Genomic DNA, 14,359 nt, shown 5'->3' on the forward strand with positions numbered 1-14,359 from the left:
CGAGCCCCCTGCGCGACTCCCGGCGGACGGAGCTCCGGCCGAGTTTCTTGTAGCTCCGCTCCAGCCTCGCCGTGTGAAACGCGTCGGTGTGTGTCCGTAGTGGCAGCCTGGGGCTGTGGGTGTTTGGCAGCCTGCGTCTAAGTCTTTAGGCAATATAAAGCGGATTTTCTTGGAAATGTTGATTTAAAAAAACAAAAAAAGCCCTCCCACAGTGGAAGAGAAGAGCTAAGAAAACATGGCTGAACCAAAGTCACTGGATTTTAGGGCTGCTTCTTTTTTGGAAACACAAGAAGGGTAGGAGCTTGGCTGGAAAGTGTGGAAACTCACTTGAACTACTTAGTCTCGTAGTAACTTTACAGAAAAACGGGTGGTCCTAGGGCTATTTTTCGCAAATACTTCTATGTTTTGGGCCTTTCAGGATGTTACGGTTCTTGCTTGCACTTCGTGTTCTTGTTAACTACACTGTAATTTGGCAGAAAGGATGGTGTTCAGATTTTAGTGGAATGTGCCTCCTTCACTGTTCAGTCACTTGGTTTGCTCTTCAGAATATAACACAACTAAAATACTATGTTCTTAAAAATTCAAGCAAGTCAGGCAAGGAACATAATGGTGGAAAGTTAAGTAATTAAACTTTATGAGGAGGGTCAGCTTTAAATGGTTTGCTTTCAGGAAAAGTATATTTTAAGGAAAGTGAGAGATTGGCGTGACAGAGAAAATGTCTCTACCATAAAAGCCTCTACCAAAGGCAGAACATTTAAATTAAACTCTGATGGTAAAATGTGTAAAAAGGTGCTTGTTTTGTACTTTGATATGGAAGCAGATAAACTTATTCATCAGATGACTTTGGATGTTGGACTTGCTGGTACTTTGGATCACGTAAGATACGGGCTGCTAAGTAGCTCGTGATCTAAATCTAGAGTGTAAAGGGTTAATGCCATTATCTATCATGTTTTTCTTAGTCTCTGTAGTACGCTTTTTCTGTTCTCTTACCTAAAAATGGAACCTTTGACATCCTTAGCCCTTTACGCTTTTGCTGACCTGCCAGCTAAATGGTATACTAGTTTAACTACAGTTTTACATATTTCAGAGCTTGTGGGCTTGGTTTTGCTACCTCAACAAGCATAAAGAGTTCAAGCTGCCAGATATATTATCTGGAACAACTTCTGGTTGTCGTTTATGCAACATACAAAACACATGTAGTATGTTCCATACATATTTCAGAGATCAATTTTCTTGTCTATCGCTAGTGCAAGAAATACAGTCACTCCAAAATAGCACAATACAATGTTATTTCCCTCCCTAACATATTTTCTCAGCAGTGTTGAATGCCCTTTCTTTCTGTAGCGGCATGTCTTGGAAAATTTTTATCTTATTTGTCACCTCCTGCTCAACCCCCTTTGGGGTTTTGTATTTAAACAAGATTCCTCTACTATGACGTAGTTGTCCTCTGCTCTTTACTCTAACAAGTTTTCTTCATCTCATACATCCCATTTGAATGTTATGGGCCATACCTGTGCTTTAGAGCAATTTTGTGATGATTTGCAAAGCTAGACAATTTGTATAATATGGGATGGGAATTGTTCTCTGATGATGCTCAGGCTCTGAAAATGTTCCACTTTTGTCAGTGTGTTGTTCACTGAGCTGTTACATTTTGCTTTTCAGCACAACTAGCCAAGAATTTGTGTAGCCATGTTCTCAAAGTTAGCTTTGTTGGCACTTGCTTGTAGGTTAACACACCACACTCCACTGCATGTGAGGGGTTTTGAGGGGTTTTTTGATTCTTCCAAGCTCAATTTTAATACTTGTAATAGAAGAGTGAGATGATTACAACTTTTTAGAAACTTATCTGCTCTTCACACGCTAAGCTCTCCTGTGGAGAAGCTATTCTCAGGTGCTCTCACATAATGAAATATAAATATTTAAAGAGAATATGTTGTCTCTGTTGTGAAAGAAGTCTGACCTGTTTCTGACATTGAATGATGACAGATCCACACAAAGGCATCCTTGAATACAGCAGCTTCATATGATCAGGAGGAGTTCTCAGTTCCTACCTGTATAAATTATCTAAACCATCGTAGTTTGTTAGGGACAAAATCTGCTTGTTAGGGATGGTTCCTCTTTTTCTTTTTTTTTTTTTTTTTTCCTCCACTTTTATTGGTCTAAATTGGGAAGATGACAACTTTGGAAAGTTATCATATTTAATTATTCAGCTTTCTGCATCATTTGAAATTACCTTTGTTTGAGGTTAGTTATCATTTAAAATATGAAAGAAATTTCTTTGGTTTTGGCTTTTTTAAAAAGAAATTTTGATAAACAAGCTTTAGGAAACTTGCTGTGGTAATTCAAAGTGTCACTATTCTCAGTTAATCTGCTCATGGAGGCAAGTTAGCAGTAGGGAATATCTGTCTGCATCTCAGCTGCTCTGATATGAATCCAGTTGGGTTTTTTTAGCTTCAGCTGCTGGTCAAAATATGAGCTAAGATGGTATGAGCCTGTGAGCTGAGGAGAGAGCGCATATTACTTCTGCAAGGGTTGTGATAATCTCTGGAGGAGAGATTGGTATGTCATTAACCACCACCCCCTGTACCATGATGCATGCATGAATATTATTGCCCTATTGCATAGCCCCCCTTGCCCCCCCGAATAAGAACAGTTGGTGATTTGGGCTCCATCTCTGGATGTGGTCACGCTCACTCGCGTCAGGGGAAGTGGCATGTTGGACTGCTGGGTGCTAAGACCCACTTGGGTTAAGTCACCGCCACACTCGTCGGTTCCTCATGAGGCTTATCCTCCTTTGGTTCAAGTGGTTCCTGCTGTACTGTTCCTGTAACGTACAACTCAAATCACGGCTTATTTTCCCTCAAGTTTAAATCTCCTTGAGATACACACAAGATTTCCCCATCCTTCCACATTACCCACCAACTGCACTTGAGCAAACATAATCCCAAAGTGGCTTTGCCTTTTCCCAAAGGAGGAGCAACCTACATAGCCTTTTCCAGCCTCTAACATGTGCCAGACTCTAATACGCGGTAAAGTAAGCAAGCTCAGTGACCAGCACAGGAGCCTGCCAATTAACAACTGTAACGTGCTCAAGTCAAAGCTGTCATTATCTTTAGCCCCACATTGGGCGCCCAGAAAGACTGTGGTGGGTTTACCCTGCCCAACAGCTAAACACACACCCAGTGACTTGCTCGCTCCCCTCTCCTACAGGATGGGGAGAAGATAGAAGGAAGATGAGAAGACTCGCAGATAGAGATAATAGTTTAACAGGGAAAGCAAAAGCTGCATGCTCAAAGCAGAGCAAAAAGAGGAATTAATCACTACTTCCCTTCAATGGGCAGATGTTCAGCCACTTTCTGGCAAGCAGGGCCTCATCATGCTTAATGGCTCCTTGGGAAGACAAACACGATGCCCATGAACATTCCCCCTTCCTCATCTTTTCCCTGAGCTATTTTTAAGGCTGAGCACAACATCATATGGCTCTCCTGGCTGTGTCCCCTCCCAATCTCTTGCCTACCCCAGCCTACTGGCTGGGGGAGAAGGGTCAGCACAGAGTGGGAAAGAGAGAAAGCCTTGATGCTGTGCAAGCACTGTCCCGTAATAGTCAAAATATTCATGTGTTATCATCAGTGTTTTAACTAAAAATACCAAGCGCAGCACCATACAGGCTGCTGTGAAGAAAAGAACAGCCGACTTGGTGCATCATCCTAGCAGGGAGGTTGTGGATTTGAACTTAAGAAGTGCAATTTCCCAAAGCTTGCTGGTGAAAGGCAGCTGGACAACTACAGTTGTACGCAGTAGGATTATTGTAGTGATTAACTAAGGGAGTTTTAAAGCTTTTGCAACTTTATGCACTTGACTGCATGGTTTGTGTAAGCTTACTGTTTCATAGCTAAGTGTGCATACAAAGCAATAAACATGACATGATCACACAGTTATTCTCCATTGTTTGTTTGACAGAGCAACATCAGAAAGAGGAATAGTCTCTCTTTCTCCTGCTTCAAGAGTAGAAAGTGGGATTGCAAAATGATGGAAGTATTTGATACTTCTACTTAATTTAGTGACAATTACTAGATATTAAGTTGACAGTTCCTCAAAACGCTCACTAGAGAACCCAGTTTCTGTGTTGTGGGATCTTTTTGTGTAAAAGAAGTTGACAGTTAAATGAATATATTTAACAGGTAGGACGTTCTTTGTTTGCTTTTAGTGTCTTATCCTGTTATGTTCTTACAAGACTCCCTCATGCTTGAAATTGGTCCTTATTTTCTGTCAATCATCAGAGCTGTGGGATGTGTTAGCAAGGTAAACAGTGGAATTTCATAGCTTGATGTGTCTTACTGCTCAAACTTACAGATTTCTTTATGTGCAGTGGTCTTGCATTATTATTTTGTATGAGTATTGTGTTGTTGCTACCCAGATATGTAAAATGGGCACAGATGAAGTATGAGAGGATGGAAAAGTGAAAGACATAATGAGACTGTCATGGGGCTGACTGAATATGATGCACTCTGAATAGACAAGCTGCTGCTAGGGAAATGGCTTCCCTTGGTTATATGTAGGGGCTAACTATGCATTTCTTTTTTTTTTTTTTTTTTTTTTTTTTTTTTTTTTTTCTTCTTTTCTTTCTAGCAGTGACAAGACAATACCTGGGCCTCTGCAGTCTCTTTGCCAGTCGTCTTAGGTTATCTGGCCTGTCCACCTTGTTTCTGTAGCTTTTGTGGCTCTGGATGGCTAGTGAAGAGGGATGTTCAGTCTAATGGCCAATTGCTGCAGCTGGTTAAAACGGTGGCAGGAACCTGTCAGGTAAACATGTGACAGTATTTTACACTTCTGTGCTGACCTTCCCAAACTGTATTTCATGTCCTCTCACCTATGTTTTGCTTTATTTGCTATGTTACATTCTCTTATATTTTTTAATTCTGAGACAAAATCTGTCATTTTTTTCCTCCAAGAGAGAATCGATACATCTTCTGAACTTAAAAATGAAATGTTTAACATCTTCTATTCAGGTACTTTGTTTCTGACACCAGGAAAGTATAAAATTCAAAATATTATCCTTCACATATTATCCTTTCTTCAAGTTGAGCATTATGGGGTGATGCTACAATGTTTATGTAAAGTTTATTTTGGTTTTGCCTTATTGATATAGTGTCTGCATTTTGAGATTCTGAAGTGTAATGTGTTAAAACGCTTTGTTGTCAGGAGTAGACTGTAGCCCCAGTGTAATACTAGTTTTCTTACTATAGTCTAAGTATCTTAATACTGCATTTTATGGGTAGCCTGGTGATCCATTCTCACTTATGGTAATATGCCGTTCTCGTTTGTTTCTGTTACTTCTACTTTGACATCCTGCATCCTTTTCTCTCCAATTAGCAGAGGTGCACAGATAGTGCATAGTTTGTTTCAAGCGATTAACAAACTATGGGGAAGGGAAATAAAGGGTACTCCACACTCATTTATACTCCACACTCATGTAGGAGGATTTGTTCTGTTCTTCAATGCTACATAGTTTAGGTTTTATGTAAGGTGCTGCTGTTGAAAAAACTATGTTGGACTGAGTAGTTTTCTGACACCATGGATGTATTGTAGACAACTGTGAGTTCGTAAATGTTCGTGGCTGTTCTGATTTTAGCTTACAGTTAAAGTATAACTTACTATGATCCTACTGTTCATTTTTATGTTCTTTTCTCAAAGCTTTTTGGCTCTCTGAAAGAACTTGCGTAAATTATACTTCATGTATGGTGCTATTATAGTTTTAAGACTGGAAATAACAATGTTTTTAGTATTTCTTCAATTAAAGGGGTGTAAAATTGAGTAAATTCCTTTGATTCCTCTGAGTCTTTGTGAATAGGAGGAACAATTGAGGTATATACATAGATATCTTTTTTTCCTATTGCCTATTTAAAATCCTATTCTGGTATAAATTCTAACCTGTTTACCAGTTTGCTAATATATTGTACGTACTTAACACCACTGGTTTGCACATTTGCAGTCTAGATTGCTCCTGCTTGAAACGGAGGCATGAGAAGTACCAGTGTTGCTTATTTACAGCACCTGTTGTCTGCACAAGTGTTGTATAATGTATAGTGCTGTTCAGATGCACTGTTTGAGGCAGAAATAAATTTCTAGTATAAGCACAACTTTGAGGCAGAGAAATGGTAAAAATACAGGGGGATGGAAATGAAATTACAGAAATTGTTAAAGACCACACCAAAAAAAAAGGATAAAATGTACAGTACTGTGAAATTAAATTTCAGCAGGCAAATACAAGTCGAAAGTAAAAATCATTGTCTCATGTGAAACTTACAGCACAGTATTAGACTTCTCATTTCATACCTTGTTCTGCTGTTTTGTCTAATCAGATGGTTTGACATATTGACACTAGAAACACAATTGTAACAATGCCTGCTACTTGGTATTTTCATACCTATTCTTTCTAGTACTTTGTGGTAAATTTGCTGTGCATGTGTTTAAAAACTTAAAATAAGTGATACCTAGAGGAAAAAAAATCTGATTTTTTTTAATTTTTTTTTTTTCTCCTTATGGAGGAAGGTGACACTAATAATGGTGGGTCTTGATAATGCTGGTAAAACTGCTACGGTTCGAGGAATTCAAGGAGGTAAGCAATTAATTTGTTTATCATCTAAATGGAATATTGAAAGAGAGAGTATAATTACTAATTTTCTGTCATTTTAATCTGAAAATATTGCTACATCTGTTAGTTTATCTCTCCGTTCCATATTATTGAAATAAAATGTTGGTAATTGTACCACCAAAAAGTGGTACAAGTGTGGTTGCCAAATTAAGCATGTCACAGGCCCCATGGTGTGAAGGCCTGCAGATGAGAGAAAAATTAAGGGGTCTTAACTTTGAAACAAGATCCTGATTTTTGATATCAGGAAAGTCATGCTAGGGTGACTTTAAAAGTAGGTGCTCCCAGTCATGTGCTTTATGCTCAGGAGAAGTAGCAGAGCAAGCTACTATTTGCTCATTGGCCACTGAACTTGACACCTTGTTGAGCTAAGGTAGACCAAATCAGTGGTAGTTCAACATAGTTCCTACCAATCTGCTACGTATTTTTCAAAGGTATTAGTATGGTGTAGAGGCAAGGTAGATAGTATGGAGAGAGTTGCCTCTTAAGTTATTGCACCATGCAGCATTAGAGCCCTTAGTCTACCAAGACAGAAAAAAACAGTGCATAGAGGTGTTTCATTATCTTGGAAACGCTAAGACTGAATGTTTAGAGTACCTTGGTGCTTATGTGCTTTGAGTTTACCACTGGATTGCTAACTGTGCAAAATGCTAAATTGAGAAAAATTATGTCCTGGGTTTTTGTTTAAATTTCATGAGCATCACAGCATATTTTTGGACTAGAGGAAAGGGTTTTTTTCAGTAGCTCAATAAATAGCTGAAGGAACATTGTAACTACAGGCAAGCAGTCTGTCTCCCATCAGTTGCTTTAAGTGAAAGTGTAGGATAAAAACTCTTGACGGCTGTAGACCACATTCTAATTAATAATTACTTTGCATTAGGGCAGTGATACCAAATATTCTGGTTAATGATGTGGCTTACATCTTAGTATACATTAGAGAAATCAATGGACCTGATGGGTTTCTTTGGTTTGGTTTTTTTTTTTCCCCCTTGTGTGCATGTGCTGAAGTTGCTTTCAGGTGACCATCCACTAACGCACATACATCAGTAAACTTTATATAAAAATCGGTGTTGTAAGTATGTGTAATAAGGAAAAGGTTCAAAAGAAGGAAATTGCATGTCTATGTGAATGACATAAAAGGTGGTTCTAGCGGTACATATTTTTTATCATTATTTATCTGCAGAAAAGCACTAGCACTTTTCTAGACACTTCAGTAAGAGACCACTTGATTTTGGAGGGTACTTTGCACCACGCAATGACACATGCAAGCAGGATATAATTTGAGATAAAACTTGTGCTTATGAAAACAAAAATTCTCTTTTTTTTTTTTCCCCTTGTGGGATTGTTTTTCTAAATAACTTTCATCTTGTGTAATAACAAGAGAGCACTCAGTAGTGTTTTGGCAGACTTTGGAGACTCCACCTCCATTTTCTGTTTACGCATGTTATGTAAGTTCACGGACTTGCTAAAGTGTGAATAAAGTTATGAATATTCTCTCATTTATATTCCTGAATCTTTGCCCTGAGTGCTTTGTTATTTGGCCTTTCATTCTTTTTCAAAATCAACGCTAATGCCTTTATCAGCTAAATGTGACAGCTATTTCTAAAAGTCCTTTTTTTCTGGGAAAAAAATGTGATAAAAAAGGGTATTTCTAAAGGGAAACTCCAGGAAAAGATAGTTCTGACTTCTGTGACTATTTTTCAGGGCTTGATTAGTGCTTGCTTTAGAAAGCAATTGTTTTTTTTCCTTAACAGAGCTTGCAGAGATTAGAACTGTCAGTTAAGTGTTCAGGGTTGGTAAAACCGTATTTTTGCCTGTGTGCTAGTCGTACAGCCTGTAGGAGGAGACTGCAGTTATGATTGCTGGGTTTGGGCAGAAAGCAAATATATTACAGTTCTTGGGACTCTTAAACCTAGGCAAAGCAGCATGGTCACCAAAGTCCTATTTGCCAAAATGGATCTGCAGCTTATATGGCAGACCCTGTTTTTTACACATACTTACGGCTCACAGTGCAAAATGTTCTTCAAAGTAAAGTCTGCTGAGTTTTGAAGCTGTAGTTTTTCACAAAAGGGGGTCCCGGACCCTTGTTTTGCTGGAGTCTTGGCTTACACTGTTCTGGCTAAGGGGTCTGTTCTGAATTCCCATCTCAGCTGTGTGTAAAGGATTCACTCAAAAAAGGAATGTGGTAGCAGAAGGCTGGTGGTGATTTAGCTTCTGCACTACTTTTCAGAGCTCAGTGCTTTTGACTGTGCCTTCGTTTCTTTCTCTCCACAAGATGAATTTTACATCCGTTTCTCCTGCCTTATGCTACCAAGCTACATAAAACAGTTGCAGAGATCCAATTAACTCACCCCTGCAGCGACAGCTTAGTGGTGTGAGGCAAGTGCAGGTTTTCTTTGCACTCCAGAAAGGGAGACAGCAAGCAAAAGTATTAAATATGAAGCTATAGTTTTTTAGCATATTTGCGTGACAAACTAAAAAAACCCAGAAACAATAAAAATAAACAAACAAGCAAAGGCCAAAACCTGATCTAGGATGAAGGGAATCAAGCAGTTTCCATCTCAGAAGAACGTGGTTTCCGTCACTTCATCTCAGCCCTTGGTTTGATCTTTTGAAGCTGTTCTGGCCACCATGAGGGATAAAGAATAAATTTAGCAGAGTAGAAGGCTTCCCAGGTCATCATGCATTAATTGTTTTGTTTGTTTTCCTTCTCAAACTTGGATTAATACCATGCAAATGCTGTATGACTGTTCATATGGGAGCACTGGTGGTGAGTGGGAAAGTAAAAACTGCAGTACACTGAACACCACTGCAATTTAACTGTGGTGTTAAATATTTAAAAAATGAATTTTTTAGCTTTCCCTTCCTCCTTGGTGCTCCTATCTAAGTTAATGTCAAGTAACTGGTTGAGACACTGGTGTGTTTATTTGAAATAACCTGAGGAGAGAGAAAATCTTAATGTAAAAAATATGTGGTTAGCAATATGGTGTCACTTAACAGGGTGGGTTTGCTCTGTGGTTTTAAAATATGAATTTTGCTACACAAATCATAATGCAAAATCCTCTTTAAATAACTGAGGACACTTTTTACTGAAGGCTTTCTTCTTTGAACTCTGACAGAATCTCCTGAAGATGTGGCTCCAACAGTTGGGTTTTCCAAGATTGACCTTAAACAGGGACGCTTTGAAGTCACAATCTTTGATTTAGGAGGCGGAAAACGAATTCGAAATATCTGGAGAAATTACTATGCTGAGTCCTATGGTGTAATATTTGTTGTGGATTCTAGTGACATTGCAAGAATGGAAGAAACAAAGCAAGCCATGATAGAAGTTTTAAACAGCCCTAAGATATCAGGAAAACCCGTGTTAGTGTAAGTACTTACATTAGTAAGTAATGTTAATAAATGTTCTCCTAATAATCTGAGATTTTGTAAATTTTGACCTTCAATACACCTTCTAAAGAAGTATTTACGTATAGTATAAGCATAAAGTACACTAATACTACTGTAACTTTAGGACTAAGCAATATTACAATTCGTTTGAATAGTATTTCTGAAGTATTTATTTATGCCAATCTTAGTATCATATTAGTGTACAAAGCCTTTTCTTTCTTTCTTTCTTCCTTCGTTCCCTCTTGAGTTGTGCATGGTGATATACTGAATCCATTCACTGCATCTGACATTAGATCTAATTTAGTCCTTCTCAGGGATATTTCTTTCTCTTCTCTTTCATTGGCAGTGGAAAAATAATAAGTTGTTTTTTTTTTCTCTTAACTCTTTACAATTCTAATATTGCTCAAAATGCTATGATGGGTTGAAGGCTTTGCAAGTTTGGAATGGCAACATGGTGTAAAAATATTGTTACTGTTTAGGCCTACATCTATTACTTAAATTGTAAATGGTTGATTATATTCTGCAGTAGCAGCAATCTCTCAGCAATAAATGTCTTGTTCATTTAACACATGGTGGTGCTGCTGATACATGAGGTCAGCAAAATCTCATTAAAGAAGGCTTACTTTAATAGTATTTGGCATGTGCTTTTGTTTCAGTGCATGTGTTTTAATTAAAAAAAAATTAAAGTTTCAAAAGGTCTAGAGACATTCTTTTGCAAACAGATAGATCCATGAACTTCCTTGCTTAAAAAGGTTTTGTCAAATATTGGAAATAATGTATTTTATTAAGTTCAACCACACAAAAAGTCTTTGATAAATAGCCTTTTGAAGTTACGAAATAAACTATGAAAGTTTGAAATGGTTTATCAGAACAATATCTTTGTCTGGTGGGCATAACACCTCCATAATGCAGTGATTACACAACATTTCTCTCATATCATAAAGAATCTGTAAAGCTAAGAGGAGAGGCCTCTTTTAAGAAGTTGTGATGCTTTGGTGGTTTGAGGGTGAAACTGGCTAATCTGTTTTGATCAAGTGGAGCGTAGTTCAGCAAGCTAATAGCGTATATGTTGAAGAATAGATGACGTTTTAACTTCCATTGCTATCGGAATGTTGTTACTACAGGAAAGGCAATAAAACTGACTTAATGCAGCTAGTTTAACTCAAATCTGTTCTGAAAATGCAACTGTGACATTTGACAACTGTGCAGTGTTTCTAAATAGATACAACTTTAGTTGTTTTGGTTTTTTTCACAGAAGTCTCTATGCCCTAATCCTGTAATAGTGTTTATTTGAGCAGCTAGCTGTACCTGCAGAGGTCCCGCTCGCCTCCCTGGAACTTGATCCTGCTTTTCAATCTGTGTCAGTAGCTAATCAGAAGGCAGAGCGTATTAACTGAGTCTAATGGTGACTAAACTAAGTTTGTTGATGTTATTGCCTTCTAATTGATTGAGCCTCAAGCCTGTGAACAGAATTTGCTCTTGCAGTCCAGTCCCAGTTCTGTGGAGGGATCCAATAGTTCTTTGTTTTGTGGTCCCTGTATGAGCGTGCGTCTTAAGTTATTCATTTTTTCCTGTATTGTCTTTGCTTTCTGTTTGGTGTCTGTGTTCATGGCATAGCTATGTTACTCCTGGCACATTCAAATCACGTAAACCCTAGAATTTGTTCTGATATTTGAAGCCCTTCTTATATTGCGAAGCCTGCAAGTTGTGAAGCAGGAAGGCTTGGTCAGTAAGCACTAGTGTTTGTGGTGTGGAAACTGAGTGCTTAGCAAATGAGATTAAACTAGTCTCATACACTTTCCCCTTCCTGAAGATGCCTTTGGTTGGAGATGCAAATCCCTGTCACTCATACTTGCCAAGTGAGAGTTCTGTGGCATAAACTTTTTTCCTTTGAGTCCCTAAAATTGAAAAATGAAAACATATCAAGAGCAGAATAAAGGAAACAGCAGATTGCCAAATTTGTGGTGAAAGTTAGCATTTTTTTGTATTATCCTCTTCTAAGGATGTTCAGCTTTTTTGTTTTTTAATATGAGATACTTGGTATCCACATAGCAATAAGTTCCCTAATATCCTGCTAAGTTTCTAATTAGCACATTTTAGTCTATACCTGTACGTGTGAAGGCCAGTATTTACTGAAAACAATACAGTGACCTCTGAGTATTAAATCCAGGAAAGCGGAAATTTAACTTTAAGTAATTCCCTTCTCTTCCATGCTCTTCCAGTGCGGAGCACAATCTATTTCTCTTCTTATAGAATACTATTACAATTTCATGCCAGAGGAGAGGGATTCCTTCTCTGATTTCCACATTCCACAAGTGTGTCTCTGGTCTGGACCACTGCTTTCTTCTTCCAGCACTTGAAATAAACAGGGAGAAGCAGAAAAACAAGTGTAACTTGTTTACTTTCTGCTGTCTGTAGGTGCACAGATTTCTCTACTATGTTATTTGTATGCTTAAATACAAAGGGCTTATTCATTAATGTTTTATTAATTACTAATTATCATCTTAAAAACTAATAGAAGAAACTAAACACTAAAGAAATGGAGTGAGCTATAACTTAAAAGTGTGTGTGTGCTGAAGAATGATGAAAGAGGTATTGGTGACTTGATCAGAAGGGAATAATTTAAATGTTCATACGGGATATTCGTGTTCGGTTTTAAGCAGAGATTGAACTGGTGTACCAAAATGTCAACAGTTAGCACTGAATTTTAGTCTAATGTGATGTGCTATATGCAGTGTCTTGTACAATGAAGCATATATAAGCATGCTGTAAGATTGGATGCGAGTCCATTCTGGGTTTTGAAGGCAGCAGCAGAAGTTGCTGTATATTCAGGATCAGGTGTATCGCTGTGTGTACCTAGCATCTGCTTGTCTTTGAAATAACCTGCTGGTTGTTATGCCTTTTTTCCTTTCTTTTTTTTTTTATGTACTTCTGGAAGATGATAATAAAAAAGACAGGATTACCTTTTCCTTTTGTACTTATGGGCTTTCATCTATCTGGACAAAATTAATTTTGCCATTTGGATTGGGGAAAAATAAAATCTTCATGACTGGTCATCAGACAATTTAATTTGTGTATTTTGTAAAGGAACCTTCTAGTTATCAGGTTATCAATACCATATTTGTGGCAGTGCTCTGTAATATGTTCCTTATTAGTTAATAAAACTTGGAAAGGAGTGATAAGGGAGTGGTAGCAATGGTAAGGAGGCAGGCATTTGCCTCTGTATGAGAGTACTGATCTGTCAGAGTTCTCATCCTAATCTGCCTTTATACCATGGTCTACCTCAGCATATATAAAAGAAAAACTTGAAACAGAAATTGCATTTCCCTGTTAAGTAAATTGGTGTTTACTAGAACTTTCATCCTGTTTTACTTGTAGCGTTCCTGGTGTTCAGAACATTAGGATTTAGATTGAGAAGAGTGCTGTTGTTGAATGCTTTTAGAAAATCAGTTGTTCAATAATAATTCCAAGAGGAAATAAAATACAATTTGTATAACTCTGTACTAATGAATAAACACATTCCCTAATATACTCACCTTTTCTTACATACTCTGACCTCTCTCAGTAGTTCCTGAAGTCTTATCCTCCTTCTCCTTCTCTTCCCTTCCTCCATTCAGGACTTCCTTCCTGGCTGTGTAAGCATGTGCTGTGTTTGGTTGTGGTGCAACAAGTGAAGTTCCCTCAGCTGTCTGTTGCCTTTGAGAATAGGTGAATTGAATGAATCGGAACTAGTTTTGGTCTCTTCTACCTGTCTGAATTTGATTTAGATGTCAGCAGTAGGGTTACTGTAGGAACTAACTGTCCTTGCAAAAATTGTCTAAAAATTTGGGGGTGGAAAAAAAACTTTTTCTACTCGGGTAAGCAAAATTTTATGTGGTGTAATGGGTAAGACATGCTGAATCATGAAGTTCCTTTATCTAAATACATTTCCTTTTATCTTTAAAGATTGAAAAAAGAAAATAACATATCCTTATTTACTTAACTGTAAAAAGATGATGTTATTTATTACTATGGGGTCTGGTTCAGCTCTGACAGTAACATTTAAATAAAAGTATTCTCTAGTTGTTTGCTGTTACATGATGGCAGGTTTATCCACTGCTCTAGATATTCATTCAATGCTCTGTAGATTCATTCAGTTTCAAGATTTTCTCATTTGCTGATGTGGAGTTGGAGGAAAAAAAACAACAACCAAAACAAAAAAAAGCACACACACAAGAAGCCTCAAGATTAGGAACAAATTTCAACAGTGATAAGCTTCATGGTCACCAGGAAAGGCTTGGGAGTCTTTGACACACAGGTCTTAATGAAAGTAGACAA

The 14,359-nt window shown here is 37.8% G+C and overlaps 1 protein-coding gene across 2 annotated transcripts in view; it reads left to right on the top strand.

The window, feature by feature from the left end:
• The first annotated feature begins 219 nt into the window (after nt 1-219).
• ARL13B (ADP ribosylation factor like GTPase 13B) overlaps nt 220-14,359 on the top strand; it is a 49,868-nt gene continuing 35,728 nt past the window's right edge. Inside the window, exons 1-4 of one of the 2 annotated variants that reach the window (XM_009644833.2) lie at nt 220-294; nt 4,630-4,803; nt 6,549-6,619; nt 9,772-10,021. In XM_009644833.2, coding sequence (XP_009643128.1) covers nt 4,745-4,803; nt 6,549-6,619; nt 9,772-10,021 — 380 coding nt within the window. In that variant the 5' untranslated portion in view covers nt 220-294; nt 4,630-4,744. Of the gene's footprint in view, nt 295-4,629; nt 4,804-6,548; nt 6,620-9,771; nt 10,022-14,359 lie in introns of those variants that run through there. The other variant, XM_035900384.1, reaches the window with a different exon arrangement.

Source organism: Egretta garzetta, unplaced genomic scaffold (assembly GCF_000687185.1).
Source record: "Egretta garzetta isolate BGI_Z169 unplaced genomic scaffold, ASM68718v1 scaffold278, whole genome shotgun sequence".
NCBI classification, from domain to species: Eukaryota; Metazoa; Chordata; class Aves; order Pelecaniformes; family Ardeidae; genus Egretta; species Egretta garzetta.